The following is a 22,986-nucleotide window of genomic DNA, read 5'->3' as shown; positions in this document are numbered from 1 at the left end:
ACTAACACAGCCAGAAGGGAGAACACAGAACATCATGTGCACACACACACAGAAAACAAAGATCAAAGAACACATTCTGAGTGACCCCAATGTATGAAAGTATACCTTTTCCACTGTAGAAAAGTTTACGCTTAGATGTACTGTACTTCACTGTGACTGGACAAGACATTACGTTTTTGAATTGGAATAGGAACCAAAATCCATTGCTAGTTTTGAGGTGCCTTGTTAAAGGATATTTTCTCTATTCAAATATTTTTAGTTAATTTTGCAGAAGTTAAATGTTTAATTACATGTACATTTCAGCCATTTTACTATTGATAAATTGCATTATATTGTCCGTCAGTCCCGCTCCTCTCTCTAGATATTTCATGGGCCATTGAAAACTCCGTATCGGTCAGCCACTAACCACAGGTATAGAGCAGCGAATATATACTATACTAATGTGTCTAACATACAAGAAGAGTGGAAGAGAGGGAGACCGTAAGAATAAGACCATACATTTTGTTGACCTGACATGAATTTAATCACTGTTAACAGTGAAGTGTCCTTTTTTCATCTCTAGGCTGATACTGAAACAGTAAAATAAAATCATGTGTCACATTGTCATATGTCATAGTTCATCAAGAGTAGACTTAACAGGAGCTTGGCACATACAGAAACACGCACAGCAGAGTCACATGACCTGTGCTGTGACTGTTTAACACTCAATCTCAGACAAATAGGTGCACACATACCATCACAGTTCACCTAGTCTAACTGCAGACTTTAAAGCATTAAAATGTGTGTTTGAGAAGGGATGAAAGAAGGGGACGGCTTCAGGTCAGTCCGTTTAAGCTTCTTTTTTTAAAATAAAGTTCATGTTCTTTAAACTTAATATCAAATAAAATATTATAATAATTTCAACAAAAAAAACAAAAAAACAAAAAAACAACAACAACAACAACGACAACAACAACAACATTTATCTACGGAAACATCATCATGTGCAAGAATATACATTTTGGTTCTAAGGCAATAATTGTTCCTCCACAACACTGCTGTCCATGTTGTGAGAAGTTTATAAATGTTCTTTCTGTGTTGATAAGCAACATTATTTCAGCGTTGCTTCTCCATTGCACCAACACATTCACTGAATGATTGGAGCATTGTCTCATGGGACCTGTTTTTTTTTTTTTTTTTTTTTTTGGAGACACTGAATAGCACCATAGGAATTCCCTTCAACTGCAATTTCTTTGCCATCTCTGTCGTTTTCCAAGCAGTGAAATGTTCTGGCTCAGAGAAAACTTATTGGGAATATAGCATCAGAGAACATTCCCTTGCGATGAGTCTGTGAAGATTCCATTTTGAGTGAGATTTCTCTAAGTCTTATTACTCAAATGCTGCTCCAATTGTACTGCTCATGGGTTCATTTGAAGTAAAGTCAATTTACATGATTGGAGAGCATAATTAAAGCACACAGTTCCGAACAGTCTTTTTCATAATCTATTAAGTGCATGTAAAATGCACAGGGTTAAGGTGGTTGTAATCAGTTGTCACAGCTGTAACAGATATATTATGCAAGGCATTATGACATCATTTCCTGTTTACAGGATGTTTTCTGTTATGTTCACCATTATTTTCCAGGAGCTGTTAATGCAAAGAGGAAAAAACACTGGTTTCTCCAACGGACAAATAAAAAGTATACACCTTTCGCAAACTATATACAAAACAAACAATTCAAAATCAAACAACCATCCTTCTTAACATGGTTTCTCAACATGAGCAGAGCACATGATAGAGTCTTAAAGTGGTTATATATTCATAACCACTTAATTTGAATTGCTAGTGTCTTCTGTAAGGAAGCTTATTGTGAAATAGGGCTATACCTCATTAATAAGTGTCCATTTTAATTTTTGATCTCCTTCAACTTTTGCACTTTTGATTGAAAGAAACTGGGTTTTGCCATAAAAGCTAGCAGAACAACTGTAAAATTATAACCAAATGATAATAATAATAATAATAAAACATTTGAATGAGTTCTGATCAACAGGCTGGTTATTAAAGGCCTCAGTCATCTTTCTCTGCCTCTCTCTCAGACACACGCACACACACACATACACACACACACACACACACACACACATTAGTTGAGGTAAAGTGTGGTGCAGCATCAGCAGCCAGACTATCCATGCTTTTCAGAACGTTTGAACATGCAAACACACTCTAGTTCTATAGCTTAATTTCCCATCGCTTTTTTTATCTGAAGAACAGGGAGCCAACAAAAACAGTTCTTGTGTCAGAGTGTTTGTGTGTATTTCTGTGGGATGTTTCATAGATCATAGGAGGGAATTACTGTACTGGTCCAGTTAGAAAGCACAGTCACCACTGTTCACTGTAGAATATCTCTGTGCTCCAGTTGGTGGAGCTACTCTATACACAAGAGCAGCTGATTGGTGTTTAGAGTCAAAATGAAAGCACTTCCATAGAGCTGAACATAAGTATCTTTGGAGTATCTTGCATCTCTGGTGGAGATGTTACTTGTGTGTCTGTAATGCCTCCTGGAACTTTGTACTAGTGTAGCGGATGTGGAAGCCTTTCTTACTGATTGTGTCATCAGAGTGGAAATGGATCAACATGGCATCGCCAGCAGAGTAAAGCTCTTCACGAGGCTAAACACAGAGAGAAGGGTCAGCAAAAGAAGCTAAAGGTAATTTAAGAAAAACAAAAAGGGATGATTTCATATTTCTCTTTTGGTAAATACACACAGATAAACACACACATACTGCTCTTACCCCAGATCCACAAAAGCGTCCGAGTTTGTGCGCTGCGGTGTCGTAGCCATCGTAAAGTTCGATGTAGTCGTACCCACAGTCAGCTTCTTCCTCTACCTCAAAGGTAGTGAAGGTGAGCTCGACGCCATAACCTGACTCTGCCGTTATGAGCCACTCACAGTCGGTGTGGCCAGGATAGTTGTTATCCCCAAACTGAGCGTGAGAATATAGGTTCTTCTGCCGCGCTTCTGCTTTCAGCCTGCCGCCACACTCTAAACACAAATACACACACACACTGTTGTTACTGGTCATCACTGGTTAGGAAAAAGCTGTTCACCCATGAACTGTCATAAGATTATAAAAGTTGCACTACACACTTGACCCTTCACTAAGCCCCACCTTACAAATGTTACAGACCAATCTTTAGCTGTTAACTGTTGCCATACATTATATTTTCAGGCAAACTTGAGCTCTTTTCCAATGTAAGTCAATGGAAGTTGTTTGTGCTTGGATATTTCAAAATGAATTTTACAGTACAATATGGTAAAATGTTGTTGCAAACCCTCCTGAAAAGACCAGCATTGCTGTTCACCAGCTTATGTGTGGATGCTGGTGTGCTGATTAGCTATGAACTCAGAGAGGCTACACACTGTATTTTTTTTTTTTACTTTTCCAAATCTTAAAGGGATAGTTCACCCAAAAATGAAAATTCTCTCATCATTTACTCATCGTCATGCCATCCCAGGTGTGTATGACTTTCTTTCCTCTGCAGAACACAAATTACAATTTTTTTTAAAATATCTCAGCTCTGTTGGTTCTTACAATGCAAGTGAATGGTGGCCAGAAATTAGAATCTCCAAAAATCACATAAAGCCAGCATAAAAGTAATCCATAAGACTTTAGTGGTTAAATCTTTATCTTTAGAAGAGATATGATAGGTGTGGGTTATAAACAAATCAATATTAATTACATTTTTACTTTACATTCTCCTCCCTGCCCAGTATGTGGCGATATGAACAAAGAATGTGAATCTCCAAAAACAGAAGAAGAATGTGAAAGTAGAGATTGATAGTAAAAAAAGACTAAAATAGTGATCTGTTTCTTACCTACATGTCTCATATCGCTTCATAAGACATGGATATAACCACTAGAGTTGTATGGATAACTTTTATGCTGCCTTTATGTGTTTTGGAGCTTCAAAGTTTTGGTACCCATTCACTTGCATTGTATGGACCAAAAGAGTTGAGAAATTCTTCTAAAAATATTTGTTTGTGTTCAGCAGAAGACAGAAAGTTATACACATCTGGCATGGTATAAGGGTGAGTAGAATTTGTTTTGGTGAACTATTCCTTTAAGAGTTTACAGTATCATAGTCAGTATGTTGTAGAAACGTTTGGAACAGTTCTGTTCACTTACACTAATTGTATTAGTTGTAATCACTATAAAATAGGGCTTTTCACTTTTCAGTTGATTGTGATAAGCATTTGCCTCAATTCAGATTTGCTGTCTCTGCAGTGGTTTTATCAGGTTACTGTGTAATTAAAATTTCTTTAAAAAAAAAAAAAAAAAAAAAAAAAAAACAGCAGTTGAAAATGCTTAGCAATGTCTCTTATGTCCAATATCATTTCAGTTTATTTTATAGGTATTGCAGAAGATCATGCTTTACAAGGAAACCGCCAATTCATTATTTTGGGACGTTCTGTAAAGCTTGTCTAATGCTGTGCTCCATTTAACGCAGAAAGTCTGATTTTCAACTTTCTACTTGGATAAGTGCACCCAGGGAGATTTACACAGTTGTATCCAAATAAAGTGCATCAATGAGTCAAAGTTCGAACATTACATGATAATAAAACTTGTTTTTCAAACGTTTGCAGAGACAGGTGTGTAAAACAGGGTAAATTATACTCTCTTTTGATAATTGTAGACATGGACAACAAACACTAGCATTGCATAGAGTTGTTTATTCTCTGCAATTTGGTTGCAAGGTGACATCTCTGTCGACAGGTGAACACCTGTAGTAATGTCACCTACAGCACATCGGGCAATGGAATGCATTTATGGTAGGAATATCCCAAATCCGACTTAAATGGAACACAGAATAATCCTTAATTATGGCTCTAATTAACATGTAATGAAATAATGATCCACTAGAGGGTTCTGTTATACTGTAAGCATGCTATGAGAACAGAGAATCGCATCTCATCCTAGATATTAAAATAGAAGACCTGGTAGTTACCAGTGGAATGAGTGGCCTGAAAGCCTCTCCGCTGCACTGAGGCATCAGAGATGAAGCGCAGGTACATCTTGTTGCCCGTGGAGATAAGCGGTTCTGGAATCTTACTGCCACACAGACGGCTCAGGATGGGTGCCTTGTCCGAATCACCATCAAAGGCTTCTAGGTGATCGTATGCACATTCCTGGTGCTGCTCAATCTCAAACTCATTAAAAGACTACAAATACAGAAAGAGACAGGGAAACAGAAAGAGTGAACACAAGCGGAAAGAATTTCCCAGCATTCATTGACATAAATTCTGGATATACAACAGTACAAATAAAAATACTGCTTTAAGCTTTCTCTTTGTGACATCTGGCATATATAACAAACATATAAACTTGTTTGGCTGTGGTCTGGGAAGTTTTTCACAGTGGTTGTGATTGTCTTCTCTGTGTCAGTGACATAATTTGAGTAGGCTGGGTCAGTGACAGTATAATGAGGAGATGGACCACTTGTTGAAAAATGAATGGAAGAAATTGTTATTGCTCAGTATGGTGGCCGCAGGAATTGAAGTCTGGCCATTACAGTTTTTTAATATGATTTGAGCTAAAGAAGCAATAAGGTATGTCATAAAATATCAATATATCAATCATTGATTGGCACATTATTTTATCGATACATTTTTGAGGGATCGATGTAGTCTGACGTAATAGCTTTTGGAAACCACAAGGGGGCAACATAACATTTACTGAATCCGGTCACGGCATGGACAAGATGCAGATATCACACAAACATTATGAGCTGATGGCAGTCCAAAGTTAAGAAGGTTTTTGTACTTCAAAAATTAACAAAGTGATGCTGATCAGTTTGCAGGTTAGTGTATGAAACTGGTGTAACTGTGCAAACTGAACGATTAGAAATGGCAATGTTTATTATGCAATTTCATTGAATGTAGCATTGAGTAGGTCTTTCAGTCAAGCTGTCAAATCACAAAAAGACATACTTTTAACAAAAATACATTGTGTAGGCTCTATGAAAGATACTTATACACAGTATATTATCCAGTAATGACTAGAGTAAATAATCTGTGTTCTTTGATAATGATTTGGGTCGAATTTAATGGAAAAATCTGCGATTTGAGCTCTGTGGCACTGCAGAATTTTTAACAGCCTCCAGAGACAGCGAGCCCACGGTGTGTGTATATGTACCTTCATAGAAAACATTTGTTTCTAATTTTGGAACGCACCATGTTGTCCGCCAGATGCTTCTGGTGCACGACCCACTTTAGTAAACCCTGCCACTCACACTTTACCAAAGTTGTGTTGAGAAACATGTTTGAAAAGACAAAGACTATTGTGCAACTAGCAGCCCTATTTATATCTGAAAAAATCCTGATATATATAGAAAATTATTGGGAAAATCTTCGGATTATCGATACGTGAAAATGGCATCGATCCCAAGCCTAGAAGCAATATTTGCAATATATTATGTAAACGTAATCTTGACAAACACTTTGAGATTTTGGTCTTTCACTACTCAAGTAGATAGCTGCCTAAGAGCATTACCAAGATGGCTTTAAAGTGAACTGACTTGCTTTATAGGGCCTTACAGGCTGGGTTGGCAGAGGCTGTTTTATAGACTAGGTTGAGCAGATCTTAATTTATCAAAACTTTAAAAATGGGTTGTGTTGGACCATGCACAAAGCCCTGAACCATTACCATTCAGTATACTGTTTTTTCATTTCAGTCATTGTACCTTTACCACGAAACATTACCATTACTTTAAAAAGCCATCTGTTTCACAGATACACACTGAGAGAGCAATGAAAGGAAGACTGAGATGATAAATTGTTTATGCTGTGATGTGAGGATAACTCTAATGCACCCTGAAACAATACACTCGCAAAAACACTTCTTCCTCATCAAAACAAACCATAAAAATCTCCTTTTTGTGACTTCACTTGCACTCCATGCCTGAGATCTCAAGGCAGATAGAATCACCAAACCATTGAGAATCACCAAACAGAGGGTTCATAGCACTGGGAGACAGAGAGGTCATAGCTGAGGATTTAGATATAGAGGAAACAGCAGGTCTTATGAGTGTAATTTATATGGTCTATTGGTTTACTTTTCTTTTATCTTGTCTGTGTATTTGTGTGTGCGTGTTGCATAGCAGCCTATGTGGCAAAGAGCTCTTCTGCATGTGTGAGTATTTATATGGGCACGTGTTAGATTGAGAGGAGATTATATGTGTGTGCATGTTTATGTAAGCATGTGTGAGTAAGAACAAATATGAGGGAATGTGATTATTTGCCTATGAAGGTGAGAGGAACACAACAGGATAACATGTGTATGTGTGTTGGTCTTGTGTCTTCGACACACACTTCTGTCTCTCTGTTTGGGATAGTGACTGCAGCCAAAGTTCTGTGAGCTTGATATGTGAGAGGGTAAATGGGAGATTTATACTTTTAACATTAAAGCTGTTTAACAGATACAAACATATAATTCAGAAGCAGCACATAGTAATAAAAGACTCACGATTTTGACACGGTGGCCAGGGGTGGCAGTGATGTCCCAGGTGCACTCTTTCCTACTGGGGTACTTGTCAGGCCAATTCGGACTGCTGATGGTTCCACTTGTGCTGTGGATCTTGTGCTCACACTCAGCTAGAGAACAGGAATGAGAGAGGGGAAAAAAGGAAAAGACACATTAAAGATCATTATAAACAGTCAGGGGTGTAAAGTAACAAATTACAATTACTCTCGTTACTGTAAGTAGTTTTTCACAGCAATTGTACTTTAAAAAGTTTGAAAATGGTGTACTTTTACTTTTACTTGAGTGCATTGTACAGTGCTGTAACTACTTTTACTGCGCTATTTTCCCTCCGTCTGTGTTCGCTACTTCCCTGTCATGATTTTATTTTTATCCATCAACATGATTGGCTACAGAGAGTCTCGTGACTCACGTCAAATCAAAACACGCATAGAAAACTTGAACAGCAGCAGGCGCCAACTGCTATAAATCGTCATGGATGTGGAGGATACCTCAAGCAGCAGTTCAACACCTGGACATCCATGGCCACACCTGAAAGGGCTTTTCGCAATAAAGAAGGCCAATTGCTTGATCGTGTCATGTGAATTTAGCTTGCTCAAGCCAGTCGAGACATCAGCATTAATTCTACCTCTAATTTGAAGTAACATATTGAGGTAAATTTTATATTTCTGCTTACTCGATTCTCTGTATCTATAACATAACCTGTAAATTAGCTATCTATCACAGATTATTGGGATGCTGTGATAGATTTCTGCAATGTCAGCAATAGGGCTGAGCGATAAAACAATCTCAATATTTATTGGGGGGGGGAGGGGAAGGCAATCCTCGATGTCGATTATAAACTTTTGAGTAATTTTCTATATTTAGCTTATGTTCTAGGGCTACTGCTAGGTCATCTAGACCAGGGGTGCTCATTACATCGATCACGATAGCGAGACAACCACTGGTTGGTCTCAATAAAATCTAAAAGACTGACTTTTTATTTCCTCGCTTCTGTAGCCACCTGCTGTATGGCTGACAAGCGGCTTATGTATGTGCATTTTACATGCACGTGTGTTCTGAGAGCGCTCATGCTAATGCAGGTACGCGCCTTAAACGGTCATAATGGACTTCATAATCCTTCATAGGTATTAATGTAAACACAGTCAGTTCTGTCTAAAGTGAACATAAACAGTTGTATAAAAAGCGGATTTGTATCAAAATGTCAGACTTAAACTGTACATATACTGTACATGTACGAATAGAGCACTGTCTAGTGAGTCAATAAAAGGCTATTAATCAAACAACAATAGCAAGAAAACCCCTCACTGCTATTGGCTGAACAACTTTAGTAGCTTTACAAGTATTAATGCAATATAATAAAACAGTAACATTTTTAATAATAATATTTTTTTATAAAATTGTTTTTTGTTTTGTTTTTTTTAGAATACCAACCCCTGATGATGAGAGTGTGTTAATTTGAATAATACATTTCCAGGGAAGTTAAAAATAATAATTTATATGCTCAGCCATTATCGTTTTTTTCTAATGCCTGATAGAAAAGTATCAACCTTTGTAGAGCAATACTTCAGGCAGAATATTCCCACCAGTCACAAATACACTTCAGAAAATTGTGATTCATGCATTAGAATGAGTACACAACTATTTCTGGGCTTAAAAGATAGAAGAAATAAATCAATGCGTAACACTGTATCTCAAAAGGAATACAATGTGGCCCCCCTTGTATTACTTGAAGCCCAATGTGGCCCCTGTACCAAAAAACCTGTTGCCCGTGGCCCCTGTACAAAAAAACTTTGCCCACCCCTGCTCTATACCTTTAATGTGTAGGACGTGACATGCCAAGTGACAGACTTTTTCCTTTTTTTTTTTTTTTGTGCTTTTTTAGCATTTTTGTAATTCTTTGCATTGTTTTGAACATAATGTTTTATACGCAACAATAACTCGCTCTGACGCCATTAAGGGCAATTTAGACCCTACACATAAACTGATTTTATTGTAATTGTTTAATAGATTACGATTTGAAATGGTGATCTGTATATTGAAAATACCTTTTTCTTTGTAATCATGTGTCCGTGCAATTTTTTTTTAATCAGATACATGTAGTGTTTATCATAGACAAGTGGTGTAGTTTAAACGTTGGCAGTCAAAAATAAAATTGTTGGAAGATACCTAGATTTTTAATTTTTCTGAAAAACAGCCATAAAAGGGAATGTGAATTACAGTATGTATGCTACATTTTAATTGCAGCACCCTTCTGGAGTAAACCTGCCCTCTTTTGGAGATGCCGTCCACATTTGGAGGTCTCGCCTGCAGCTATACCTATTTGCGGGTTTTAGGGCAATGCTGCAGAGCTATTGGCCCGATGGTGGGAATGCAGATCGATTTTGGTCTCGCAGCTCGAGATCCGAGGCTATTGGCCCCCGGCTGTCCAGTTGATAGCCCTGGCTTTCACTGGCCCGATGGTGGAAAAGCCGCTAGTGATGCAGCACAGTAACAGCATGTGAGTGAGCTCAGGTAAGAGGTAAATAATCAGGCTTGCAAAGCTACTTAAATTTAACCTACATTTGTCATATCAGTGTCAAAACCTGTAATCCTTTGGCAGCACTGGTTGCAAGTCAAAACACAGTTAAGACACATATGCATTTGGCCCAATGAAGAGAATTGTTAACTTTGTCCTGGTTGCGAGGTGTTGTGAGGTGTGCACGCTTTACCAAAAGACTATTACAGAATGCCTAACCTTTAGTATGTTTACCTGGCCTCGTACCTTTACATGAGACTCCCCTTACAAAGAAGCTTGAGTAGATCTCCCCTACAAGAGTCTAGCTTTCTTTGACAAATCCTCACCTATCCTTACAGGACAATTTTCAAAGTTTTCATTTTATAGCAAAGCAAACAGTAGTGTGTGTGTGTGTGTGTGTGTGTGTACAATTGATTACAGCTAGAGCCATTTTGTCAGTAAACCTGCTGTGATCCTGGAGAATCAGGCAAGATAAATGTTTTCAGCAAAACCTGCAGAGTGTGTGTGCATTACAGAGTGTGTGCTCTTATTTTAGTGAGTGTAATATGAATGGATCCACTACTACAGACTCAGGGTTGCATGACTGCTCAAATAGTCGCTGAGTACATTTTTTTATGTAATTGTGTTAAATCAACGCAAGCCGTGCAGCAACAGCTCTCTTTGCTTTTTCTGGCAAGTTTAAATGGTTAGTTTACTCAAAAATAAATAAATATTGATACTAACAAACAATCTCCTTTTCTGTTCGATGGAAGAAAGAAAGTCAAATGGGTTTGGAACAACATGAGGGTGAGTAAATGATGACAGAATTTTCATTTTTGGGTAAACTATTTCTTTAACACTGTTGAGTGAGAATGTGTGAGTGGAAAGTGTGTGCAGCTGAGATAATTTGTGAAAGAAATAAAAACATGCATATCTCTTATAGCAGTTTTTACGCAGCTTGTATTGTCAAGAACGATGCATGAATGGTGATTTGTCCAACTCACTTATAGTTTCTGTCATCCTATAGGCAACACGTGATTAGTTTCAGGGTGGTTTTGAAAACTCCAAATGAAGAGGTGACCAACTTCAATGTCTGCATCGTCAGCGTGGTTCACTTCTAACACATTTTGAATGTAAAGCGCTCTAGGCTGACTTTATTTTTCACTTTCGCATAATTCACATTGCAAATATATTTGGCCATTATAGGTTACTATATAAAGGCTAATGATACAGTTTGTGGACAGAGGAATTTTCCTCCCAAAGTCCTATATATAACAAGTGCAACTGAGGTCATGTGATCCACGACTAGTTAACACTTGCAAACAAGTCAACTATTTAGTGCAGACTGTGAACAATCCCATAGCAATGTCTTTCCCTGTCTGTCTGTCTCCACATATCATCTATTACATGTATAACACGGCACACACACACTCACAGTCACAGGAGCACTAAGTCTGGTTAAGCCTCTACTCTTCCCTCTCAAAATCAGGCCAGTGTGCATTAGTAAACAAAGGTATTTTAATGGTCTGCCTCTGGTGTTCAAACACACAAATGCTGCCTCACATACTGCAGGTTTGAAAGTGTATATAATAAGGTGACTTAAAAGGAATTGTTTGTGTCTATGTTTCTAGGTCATACTCTGTATCTTGTAAGTGTGTTATATCAGCCCATAGGCTGTGGCTCTGTCTCTCTCTCTCTCTCTCTTCTACAGCTGCCTAAGAATAAACTTCACTACATCATTAATTTTCACAACAACAACATTAGAGAAAGCAGCCAATCACTGCTCTTGACTGCTCCATCAGCTCTTTTTTTTTCTCTCTCCCCCCTTTTTCTCCCCAATTTGGAATGCCCAATTCCCAATGTGCTCTAAGTCCTCGTGGTGGCGTAGTGACTCAATCCGGCTGGCAGAGGACGAAACTCAGTTGCCTCCACGTCTGAGACCGTCAATCCGCACATCTTATCACGTGGCTTGTTGCACGTGGAGGCTTCACGCTATTCTCTGCGGCATCCACGCACAACTCACCACGTGCCCCACCGAGAGCGAACCACATTTTAGCGACCACGAGGAGGTTACCCCATGTGACTCTACCCTCCCTAGCAACTGGGCCAATTTGGTTGCTTAGGAGACCTGGTTGGAGTCACTCAGCATGCCCTGGATTCGAACTTGCAACTCCAGGTGTGGTAGTCAGCGTCTTTACTCGCTGAGCTACCCAGGCCCCTGCTCCATTAGCCCGAGTTAAAGACCAAAGACACTACACGGCTCTTGATTCTGTTATATTGCTTTATTCTCTATTCTCCATTCATTCTCAGTCTATGCACTGTAGAAAATGTTTTGTTAGGTAACTTAAAAAATTGTATTTATGTGGTATCTATTATGGGTGTGCAGCAAAGCCATTATCTGTATCTGTTACTATGACAAAATTATCTGTAACGGTATCTGTATTCGGATAGAACTGGATGTGGGCGTGGTTTAAACCAGAAGTGTGCCAAAACTAATTTTAAAATGTAACTTTCTTACATTTAGGCTATAGCTTCTGTATACAGAATATGCCTTGGATGGGTCTATTTAAATATTATTATTATTATTATTATTATTATTATTTAATTATATTATTGATATATTATAGATTTTTTTCTCACCAGATGAAGCTGAATATGTAGGCTGAATAAACTGTGGAATATGTTGTTAACTGTGGTTTCTCCTGGTATTTCAGACATTAATATCTGCTGAACAACATTTTCGTTTATGTTTGTGTGGTGTGCAATTAACAATGTTATTCTGGAGGCAAGCGGTGTCAAGCAATTGTAAAATGTCAAGCACATATTTTGCAGCAAATATTAAATACAAACACAAATATTAAAATAAATGAGAATAAATTAATATAGCCTACAAACTGAAAGCACCGTAAATCTCTATTAGACAGTTTTATGATCGAGGCTTATTTTGTGTTCACATATTTTTGTGGAGGACATAATTAATTAGTTAAATTACATGTTCAGAATTACTGAAATGCATTGGAATAAATAGCAAAATCGAGCCTCTATATATTTCTATAAATGAAAATCAAAAAAATGTGCATGTTTTTTTTTTTTTTAATCCGTGTGCAGGAATATTCTGAATAGATTTACACTCTAAGAAATTAAACCTCTATAGAGCATTTAAACATTTTTAGAATAAAGGATTAACCAGATAATTACCTTAATGTGGATATAAATGTGGTCAATTTACAGTCGAGCTCCACTATAAAATCATCACTTTTTGGTTGGGAATTAAACATCGCACTCAGGTTGGATTATAAACCCTTACGTGTGAATTGTGTGAAACATTTGTTGTTAACGTGATCAGACATTTCAAACAGACATTTCAAGAAGTGGAAAATGTGTATGATATAGTTATTACTATTTACAAGCTTAGATTTCAAAGATGCGCACAATTAATGGAGACTGTAAATGGAGTCGAGAATGCGCCCATCCAATCTGAACTTGAAATCACCATGCGCATTTTCATTCATAAGGTTTACACTGTAGTAATATTGGCTTCACAGACTCATTATTGCTTTATAATTTTCTATATGTTTATTTAAAATATCGCTTTATGCCTGTGCTGGTTGGATGATCAGTCTTCCAAATATTTTTTTCTAACATTCGGATGAATTTGTTATTCGTTTTGAAGTCATTATTCATGCCTTTCCAAATAAGGTATTTGGTTTCAGGCACATCCCTAGTATCTACATGACATGGTTTTATTCTGGTCAAAACTACTTTTTATTATGACTGTATTAGGTTACCAATTAAAGTCATTCTAAAGGGTCAGATAAGGTAGCCAACTACACTTTTTTTTTCCTTTTTTTTTTTTTACCTTTTACAGTGTGGTCACTATCTGATCTTGTTTAAGTATGCAAGTAATAATTGTGTAAGCAACTAGTAAAGCCAGTTTAGTGCTATTACTGATAGACTTTTAAGAGATACACATCCTTAAGTGCACACACATGCACAAAGAAAAATGAAAACAGAAGCAGCATTAAGACTTTGAAGCTTTGTGAAACTCCAGATGTTTAAAATCAGAGTCAGCGAGCTAGCCTTGTAGAGACAGTGTGTGTGTGTGTGTGTGTGTGTGTGTGTCCATTCCAGGATGCTGCTGGTTTAACTGCTTGACCCTGACTCTGGAGCTTAAAGGGTAATATCTCTATTCTCCTTTCCTCATGTCTAGCTGTTTTTCCTTCACAGAGCAACACACACAAAACACACACACATACACTGCTTTAAACGTTCCAAAGCCCACAAAAATGTTAAAAGGCCTGCAGGGCAGAGCTGCACTGGAGGTTGACATTGCTTGAATGAAAGCCGCAGTTTAGTGGGAGACATTGTTTGACTATAACAGACCATCTAAGTGCTTCAACATGTGTGGAGATCCGGAGGACAACTGTTTTAAACTGATGCTACTTTAAGTACAGTTCAGCTACAGTGCTGAGAAGAAGCTTTCTTTAACGCTCAACTTCTGTTACCTCGAAACCTTGTAGTTATAATGCAAATCCAACTATCATTATAGGGCAATATTATTATCATAATGAAGTAAGATCCTGAAATAATTAAAACACACACACACACACATTCAGAATACATTAAGCTCTTGAATAAAATCTGCATGCTTATTGTCTGTTTTTAAAAATTGTAGTCCATAAGAGAACATACTTTTTTATAATTTATGCTGCATTTAGAATTTGACAAAGTCAAGTAAAATATTATATATATATATATATATATATAACTGCATTATGAATGTATGAGCAGATAATTTCCAGATTGCAAAGGTTTATGTAAGTTAATTGCAGAAGTAGGTTACAGAATGGTGGTGGTTTTCCTGTTTGTTGTAGCTGATATCATTATCATTTCAAACATTCTTTGTTATATCTTAAAGAGACCATATCATAGAGTTTTTATTATTTACTGTATACTTTCTCCCTAAGGTCCACTTATAATGTTAGTAAATTTTTATGGGTCACAATTAAATTTTTATGACCACTGTCCCCAACTCTCTCTGACCCTTAGATTTAACAGATAATTTTTGCTATTGTGTAAATGCCCTCTTTGCTTGTGAAATGAGTGACAACGTTTGCTGCAAGCTGCAAGTTTGCTGTTGGCTCCAATGTAGTATTTAACTGCCCCATCCTTCTATAACAGACTCTTTGCAAAGCCTGCATTACAATTTGACAGGTTTACAAAACAATCTACTCTGAAATGTGCCTCACAAACCATTACGCTCAGACTAAAACTATCAGACTGAATTGATTCCTCATGATATGATCCCTTTAAGCATATATAAATATTAACTCATTCTGTTATGGATTATTGATGGTTCAAAAAGACAAAATAGAGACAAAAAAAAAAAAAAAAAAAAAAAGCTGGCAGAAGACCAGCCCGAAAATGATATTACTCTGCATCTTAAATGCTGAGAACAAAGTTGCATCTTTTTTCTTTGGATTTATGGCTTTTCACTCAAACTCAGCAGAATGTAGCATAAATCAACAGAGTACATGCTTACACATGCTAGATGCTCCACTGCCAGATGACTGCCCTCACCTACCCTCTGCTAGCCACTATTATTCTTACTGTTTGAGAGTGCCTGTACATACCTTCCTTGCAGTCATGTTTGTTCTCGTGCAGTATAAACCCATTGCGGCACTGGCACACATAGCTGCCAATAGTGTTGATACACTCATGCTGGCATCCACCATTATCCTTTGAACATTCATCTTTATCTGTAAGAGACAAAGAAGGGAGGGATGAGCCATCAGTTCATTCATTATTATCTGGGGCGTCAATTATAACACGCACATATGATCAGATTTGATTTGAAATTCCATGGATTTGATGAAGTTAAAAGTGAAAAACAAATTGAGATTTCAAAAGACAGAAACTGATGTGAAAATGTTCTTATACGTTTGACAAGTGAACCTTGGCAAAACTGTAGGTATAGGAACTGTAGGAAACTGTAGGCATCTGTAGGTGGAGTCCATGCTTGCTCACATTAACATGGTTTTAAAATATTTAGCCACTAATAAAGCGTTTGTAGGAACATTTGGATAGATATCGTAAGTTCACATTTAGAATAATTCTCTGCACGTCTTCATAAATGAGGCCCCTAAAGTCTGCTTTTGTTCTATGGATTTTTTCTATAAAGAGCAATCACAGAGAGAAATGCAGGGTAAATGCATAAATCACTTCATTAACCAGAAGAGATGGAGGCAAATCTTGAGCAGAATTTATTAATTTAAGCAGATTTTAAGCAGAGTTAATGTCTTAAAAACAGAAAAAGATAGGAGAGAAACTTAAGCTGTTGGAAAAGTGCGGAGCATTAAAGAGAAAATTATAGCATACAGTATTTAGTCTGTTTGAGCCACATACTGACAAGTGTAAACCAAATGTGTCTTAATGCTTGCTTGTTGAGAAACAGTCTATAATTCCTCATCTTTTGTTTTCCCATTGGAGATCTGTACGCCCCTGCAGCGTGGTCATGATCCGGAAGCCTAATGAAAGCTATTATTTCCATGGAACTTAAAGGTTTAACTATCACACTTCTACCACTGCACAAAACCACCAGAAATCCAGGCTGTTTATCATACAAACACAATGCATGACAGATGAAGAGAGACCTAAAAAGACCCAAGTCATAATAAATACTTTTTAAAAATAAAAAATGGATTGATGTGTAATTTTTTTAAGACTTTATAATGTCTTAAGTGATTTCTTGCTGTTTTAGTGCGCACACAATCCAGTGCACAGTGCAGTTTCTTTAAAAAATATATAATTTTTTTAAGCTCTTGCCAGAAATTAAAAGGATAGTTCACCCAAAAATGAACATTCTCTCGTTTACTCACCCTTCTGCCATCCCAGATGTACACGACTTTCTTCTACAGAACACAAAAAAAGATTTTTAGAAGAATATCTCAGCTCTGTAGGTCCATATAATGCAAGTGAATGGTGATAAAGCTCCAAAATGGATATAAAGTCAGCATAAAAGTTATCCATCAGACTCCAGTGGTTTAATCAATGTCTTCTGAAGTGATCCAGTTGGTTTTGGGTGAGAACAAATCAAAATGTAACTTCTTTTTCACTGTACATCTTGTGACAGCAGTCTCCTTGGCGATCTTGATTTCAAGCTCGATTACACTTCCTACAGCGCCATCTAGAGCTCTGTGCATGCGTCAAGCACTAGGAAGTGCAATCCAGCTTGAAATCATGATTGTGCCTTAAGACTGCAAGGGCAAGATGTACAGTTAAAAAGGAGTAATATTTTGGTCTGTTCTCACCCAAAACCAACTGGATTGCTTTAGAAGACATTGATTAAACCACTGGGGTTGTATGGATTACTTTTATGCTGAATTTATATCCTTTTTGGAGCTTCAAAGGCCTGATCACCATTAACTTGCAATGTATGGACCTACAGAGCTGAGATATTCTTCTAAAAATCTTCATGTGTGTTCAGCAGAGGAAAGAAAGTCATACACATCTGGGATGGCATGAGGGTGAGTAAATGATGAGAGAACTTTCATTTTTGGGTGAACTATCCCTTAAATCAGGGGTTCTCAATGGGGGTGGTACCGCCCCCCAGGAGGCGTTCAAATGATGCCAGGGGGTGCTGAGAGCAAATTAGTAGAGAGGGGGGCGTTAGGTTACAAATGGGGGGCGTTTATCAGTCATAATAATTAAATCTATTGTCAAGTTCCTCTTTGCATTAAAAAGTATATCCAGTCTTGGAGTATATCAGTTGGTTCTCAATTATATGGGTTGGTACGCATTTTTACCATGGTTCATCTGATTTTGAAGTCTAGCGACACATCTGAAGTATCTGGTTTAGCAGCGTCAAATACACAGGCGAAGGCACAACCTTGGCTAATGCACCTGTATGGCTCTGTAGATGGATACAGCTCAATGGACAGAGCAGCGCAAAACTCTTAAAGCTCGAGCTCTTAAACTCGCAGCTTTGCGAGAATCAGTGAGAAGCAAGGCACGAGAAGTGGAAACCATTTGAATTCAGCACAGAATTCTACATCACCACCCTTAAATTTACTATAGTAACACTAACTGTCCTTTAGGCAGAAACAGATTGATAATAAATATTATCATTCACTACTTCAGCTCTATTAAATTTGTCATAGGCTACAGGAGTGAGGGAATATAATAAATTTTTGTTACAACTTATAAATATTTATATTTTGTATTTATTGTTTTTACATGTGTTTACTGGTCTACTGTTTATAATGACAAAAATGCCATAGTTTGTTTTATAGAAATCATGTTACATCTAACCATGGTTGGGAAGAAGATCCATGCTTCCATGTGTTTACTATGGTCTTGTTACAAATTCCACTGTTAAAACTATAAAAATAAATCATTAATGAATAAATAAAAAAATTCAAAAAGGCAAATGTAAAATATATTAACGATATCACTTTTATTATTAGTTTCTGTCTATTTCAGGGAATGAAGTAGGGGCCATTCATCAAAAAAAGTCTGCGAACCACTGCCTTAAATGCTTGATTCTAAAATGTCACACGGCTAAACAGATATGATAAATTAAGTATGCAGTCAAACCAAGTTACAACATCAGCAATAAACCCTACTCCCCCAAAAAGCTGCCTGTCATTTTACAGGTCCAGTAAAGATCAGAATAAGATGTGTGATCACAGCCTGCAGACACATAGCTAGAGCATCGGTCTTAATCTTGCTTTCTGTACTGTGCTTACACCAGAAATGAATCTAGTTTTTTTATCATGTCCAGTTCGTCACTCTCTTGGCTCAATCACACACACAAACACACTCATACAGATTAACAGTGTGTAGGAGAGCTCTGGGGACCTCCCTAAATCTGCCGGCACTGGGCCAGCAAAAACCTCAGGGCCTTCCAGACAATGAGAGAGACGCTATTATAACTCATTGCGAGCTGATCTTTCTCTCTCACTCAAACAAACTGCAAATGCAGAGGGACTCATTCACCATGTGTACAGTATGTGCTAAATTTTCATTTGTGCATTCCAGTTATACAGTACTAATATATCCAGAAGACCTACATACCAATATATTATGAATAAAAAAGCAGACCCTGGGCCTGCTTGTGCTTTATTGTAATAATAAGCCTTTATGTTAACTTTCTGTACAACATAATAATAATTATAATAAAACAGAAATCATTAAAATATGTAAAAATACACAAAAATAAAAAATAGGGGTGTAGGAATTATTTGGAAAGTGAAGGGATACATTAAAGCATGGGGTTTTAAAAAGTTATGATTATCTCCCATAAATCACTCCTATCAAAAACCAGTCTAGTTCATTTACAATTGTCTCTTGAATCAGAAAATCTCTAATTCTCTTTGTACCTTTGCCAAACAACTGGAGTCTTTTAATATGTCCTAGAACGTGTAGGTGTGCGATTATGAAATAATATTTTTTCTGGAGTTTGCATTATGTACATTTCACATTGTGTGGGTTAAATTTCTAAAAAAAACAACAAAAAAAAAACAAATAAAAAAACACATGGATTCACGTCATTGCAGGAGGAAATGAACAAATAAGAAGGGCATATTTCATGAGACCAATTGGGCTATTAATATTATCTTAGTAGATCAGTAAATTAGTAAATTACTTCTCTCTTCTTGATCTTTTTTGTGTTCAAAATATTTATATTGATTATGAGAAAGGTGTATTTGTACATAGTATACATTTATATGTATTGTATTATAATATAGTCATATGATTGTTTTGTTTATATTACCTGTCTTCTGTTTATCATTTTTTTCTAGCTCCAGGGATGGAGAATATTTTAATAAAGAGGTTGGCACAGCAGTTAGCAAGATCAGAATTAACATCCCCGCCACAAACAACTGATAAGTTAGACAAAAAACTGAATGTGTTAACAGTACAATAACAATTTGCAAATAAGTTACACTATCTTATAGTCATGAAATCAGTTTGATTTTAACAAATGCTGCTGACCCAAAAGATTGGGACATTTCATTTGTTGCCATAGAGACAAGGCCCATTATGAGCAGATGAATGGATTTTAAAAGGCCCCTGAGGGCCAATCCATTGCCCAAGAACTAATCAGGAGAAAGAAGGCTATACCTGGATCAGGCCCTGACATAACCTGCTGGCCAATCAAATCTGGCATATGACAAGAGTTGCTCTGTGTAATGAGTGGGCCTGCCCCGATTCACACATTTGTAGTTTCAGTAGAATTTTCAATGTACAAATTACAATTGCCAATGCACATTTAATTATGAGACATTCACATTTAAAACACAAAAAAAGATATATATAAAAAAAGATAAAAGTAAATAATTATCCTAAACTCCAGATTGCAGTCTTTGGATTAATGCTTCCGTACAGTATGTTCACACAATAAAAGTTTCTAACCAAACCCTCAGATCTTCTCGCGATACAGTCGAGTGAGAGAGGGCCCAAGATCCTCAAAGGCTGTTACCTCAGAAAATGTTTGAAAAGCTTCTGAAATTTACATTGTGAAAATCACTTATACAAGCAAGCTTGGGTGAGGATGTCAAAACAAAGATAAAAGACGTCCAAATCTCAATTTCAAATTAAACGTTCTGACATGGTGGTCTTACCGGAGAAGAAGTGAGCTTTGAAGCCTTTCTTGGAGACAGTGTTGTCTGACTTGAACTCGATTCGCATGTTGTTGTACTGGGAGGTAATGACCTCAGGAACCTCCGTACCGCAGTATTTCCCATGAAGCTTTGAGTCAGATGACAAGCCGCTCCGCACTTCAACAAAATCATACTTGCACACCTGCACAGATACAATACACATATACAGTATTACACTAATATAAACTTCTCACACACAGATACTTCCATCCATCCATCAATATTACACAAACAATAACACCATACTTGCAAGCACACACATCACACAGTGTTAAAGGGATAGTTCACCCAAAAATGAAAATTCTCTCATCATTTACTCACCCTCATGCCATCCCAGATGTGTATGACTTACTTCTGCTGAACAAAAACAAAGATTTTTAGAAGAATATCTCAGCTCTGTAGGTCCATACAATGCTAGTGAATGGTGACCAGACCACTGAAGCTCCAAAAATCACATAAAGGCAGCATAAAAGTAATCCATACGACTCCAGTGGTTTTATCCATATCTTCAGAAGCGATATGATAGCTGTGGATGAGAAACAGATACATATTTAAGTCCTTTTTTACCATAAATCTCCACTTTCACTTTCAAAATTTAAAAGAATATGAAAGTGGAAGTGAACATGGAGATTTATAGTGTAGTAAAAAAGGACTTAAATATTGATCTGTTTCTCAACCACACCTATCATATCGCTTCTGAAGATATGGATTTAACCACTTATGGGTCACTTTTATGTGGCCTTTATGTGATTTTTGGTGCTTCAAAGGTCTGGTCACCATTCACTTGCACTGTAAGGACCAACAGAGATGACATTTTCTTCTAAAAATCTTCGTTTGTGTTCTGCAGAGGAGAGAAAGTCATGCACATCTGGGATGGCAGGAGGGTGAGTAAATGATGAGAGAATTAAATTTTTTGGGGAACTTTCCCTTTAAGGAGTTTGCGCTCTCACCTCATTTCCCTCTAGTTCAAAGGCTTCAAACTGCATGGATATGCGGTATTGAGATGGGGCCACAACTTGCCACACACAGTTCTTATTGGGGGGGTATTCCTTGGGCCAGCCGGGGGTGGTGATTGTGCCGTTCAACTTAGTCAACAAACCTCCACATGCAGCTGAAAGTGAGAGAACAAAGGTTTTTAAAAACACCAAAGTGAAAGATTCTGTCTTCAGATCTCAGGCAGTATATACTGACTAATAAGGCTGCAATTAAAGCTAAACTAAGAGAACGGGTATTTGATGGGTTTTGTTATTATAGTGTGACCGCAGCACATTGTGCTTTATTAAGGACAGAAATCATGAGGTTTCTGAGCAAAGCAAGTGTGGGCTAAGTTCTGTTTGTTCCTGTTGTTTTCCTGTTGACTGTGGATGTTCTCCTCAACCGTTCATTTTGGTCTGTGCTTCCGCTGAACGTGTTTGAACCAGTAATACGGAAGCACCTGTGGGTAGTGTGTGTGAACACGCACACACACACACACACACACACACACACACACTCTTTCTTACCTTCACAGCTCTTCTTGTCAGGGGCCAGTTCATATCCAGGATCACAGGCACACTTGAAGCTTCCTAATGTGTTCACACATCTCTGCTCACAGCCCCCGTTATCTGGTTTCAGACACTCGTCCTCCTCTGTTATAATGACAAACACACACACATGTCAGTCATTGAATAGGCCAACACATCACAATCTGATAGCATCATTTTAATACAGGCTCTGTATTTGTGTACCTTTGAAGAAGTTTGCAGCAAAGCCTGCTTTATTAACAGTCCCATCAGAGACGAATTTCATCCAGAGGGTGTTGGAAGTGGATTGAATATCTTCAGGTTTATCATAGCCACAGAATCGACCAATCAGAGGGCTGGTCTCAGACAAACCATCTCTAACTTCTAGGTAGTCATACGCACAGCTATCATGCCTCTCGATCTGCAAACACACACACATTGTGTTAATGGCATTAGTGTGTCAACGACACCTTAGGTGTCAGTGCCTAGGAAACAATCCAATAAAAACAGGATCTCAGGCCTGGAACCAGCACGTCCTACACTTTATGGAATGCATTCGTGCAAAAGAAAGTGTGAATGTCAGTTTGCAAATGGAGAAAATGTGGTTTCGTTCCTTCTGAACAATTCAACACCTTTGACCTACTGACACATACAATGGTGCACATACATACTTATGGCTTATAACAACATTCCGACGCTTTAGTGTAAATTATCAAATATGTCTGTCTTTTGGCTCACCCACCTGCAGTCTTATAGGAAAATAAACTTGACAATGATGTGTGTGCATTTGCACGTGTATAACATAA

The 22,986-nt window shown here is 37.5% G+C and overlaps 1 protein-coding gene across 1 annotated transcript in view; it reads right to left on the bottom strand.

The window, feature by feature from the left end:
• Positions 1–499: 499 nt before the first annotated feature.
• Positions 500–22,986, bottom strand: part of tll1 (tolloid-like 1) — a 76,020-nt gene continuing 53,533 nt past the window's right edge. The window contains exons 13-21 of the mRNA XM_051703069.1: positions 22,406–22,601; positions 22,181–22,306; positions 21,629–21,789; positions 20,640–20,820; positions 15,648–15,773; positions 7,503–7,630; positions 4,987–5,200; positions 2,772–3,022; positions 500–2,648 (exon numbers count right to left, since the gene is read on the bottom strand). Of these exons, the coding sequence (XP_051559029.1) occupies positions 2,514–2,648; positions 2,772–3,022; positions 4,987–5,200; positions 7,503–7,630; positions 15,648–15,773; positions 20,640–20,820; positions 21,629–21,789; positions 22,181–22,306; positions 22,406–22,601 (1,518 nt within the window). The 3' untranslated portion in view covers positions 500–2,513. The remainder of the gene's footprint in view (positions 2,649–2,771; positions 3,023–4,986; positions 5,201–7,502; positions 7,631–15,647; positions 15,774–20,639; positions 20,821–21,628; positions 21,790–22,180; positions 22,307–22,405; positions 22,602–22,986) is intronic.

The sequence above is a fragment of the Myxocyprinus asiaticus genome, chromosome 7 (genome assembly GCF_019703515.2).
Source record: "Myxocyprinus asiaticus isolate MX2 ecotype Aquarium Trade chromosome 7, UBuf_Myxa_2, whole genome shotgun sequence".
Lineage (NCBI taxonomy): Eukaryota > Metazoa > Chordata > Actinopteri > Cypriniformes > Catostomidae > Myxocyprinus > Myxocyprinus asiaticus.
Note: the sequence above shows the minus strand (reverse complement) of the source record. Positions and strands in the feature narration are given on the sequence as shown.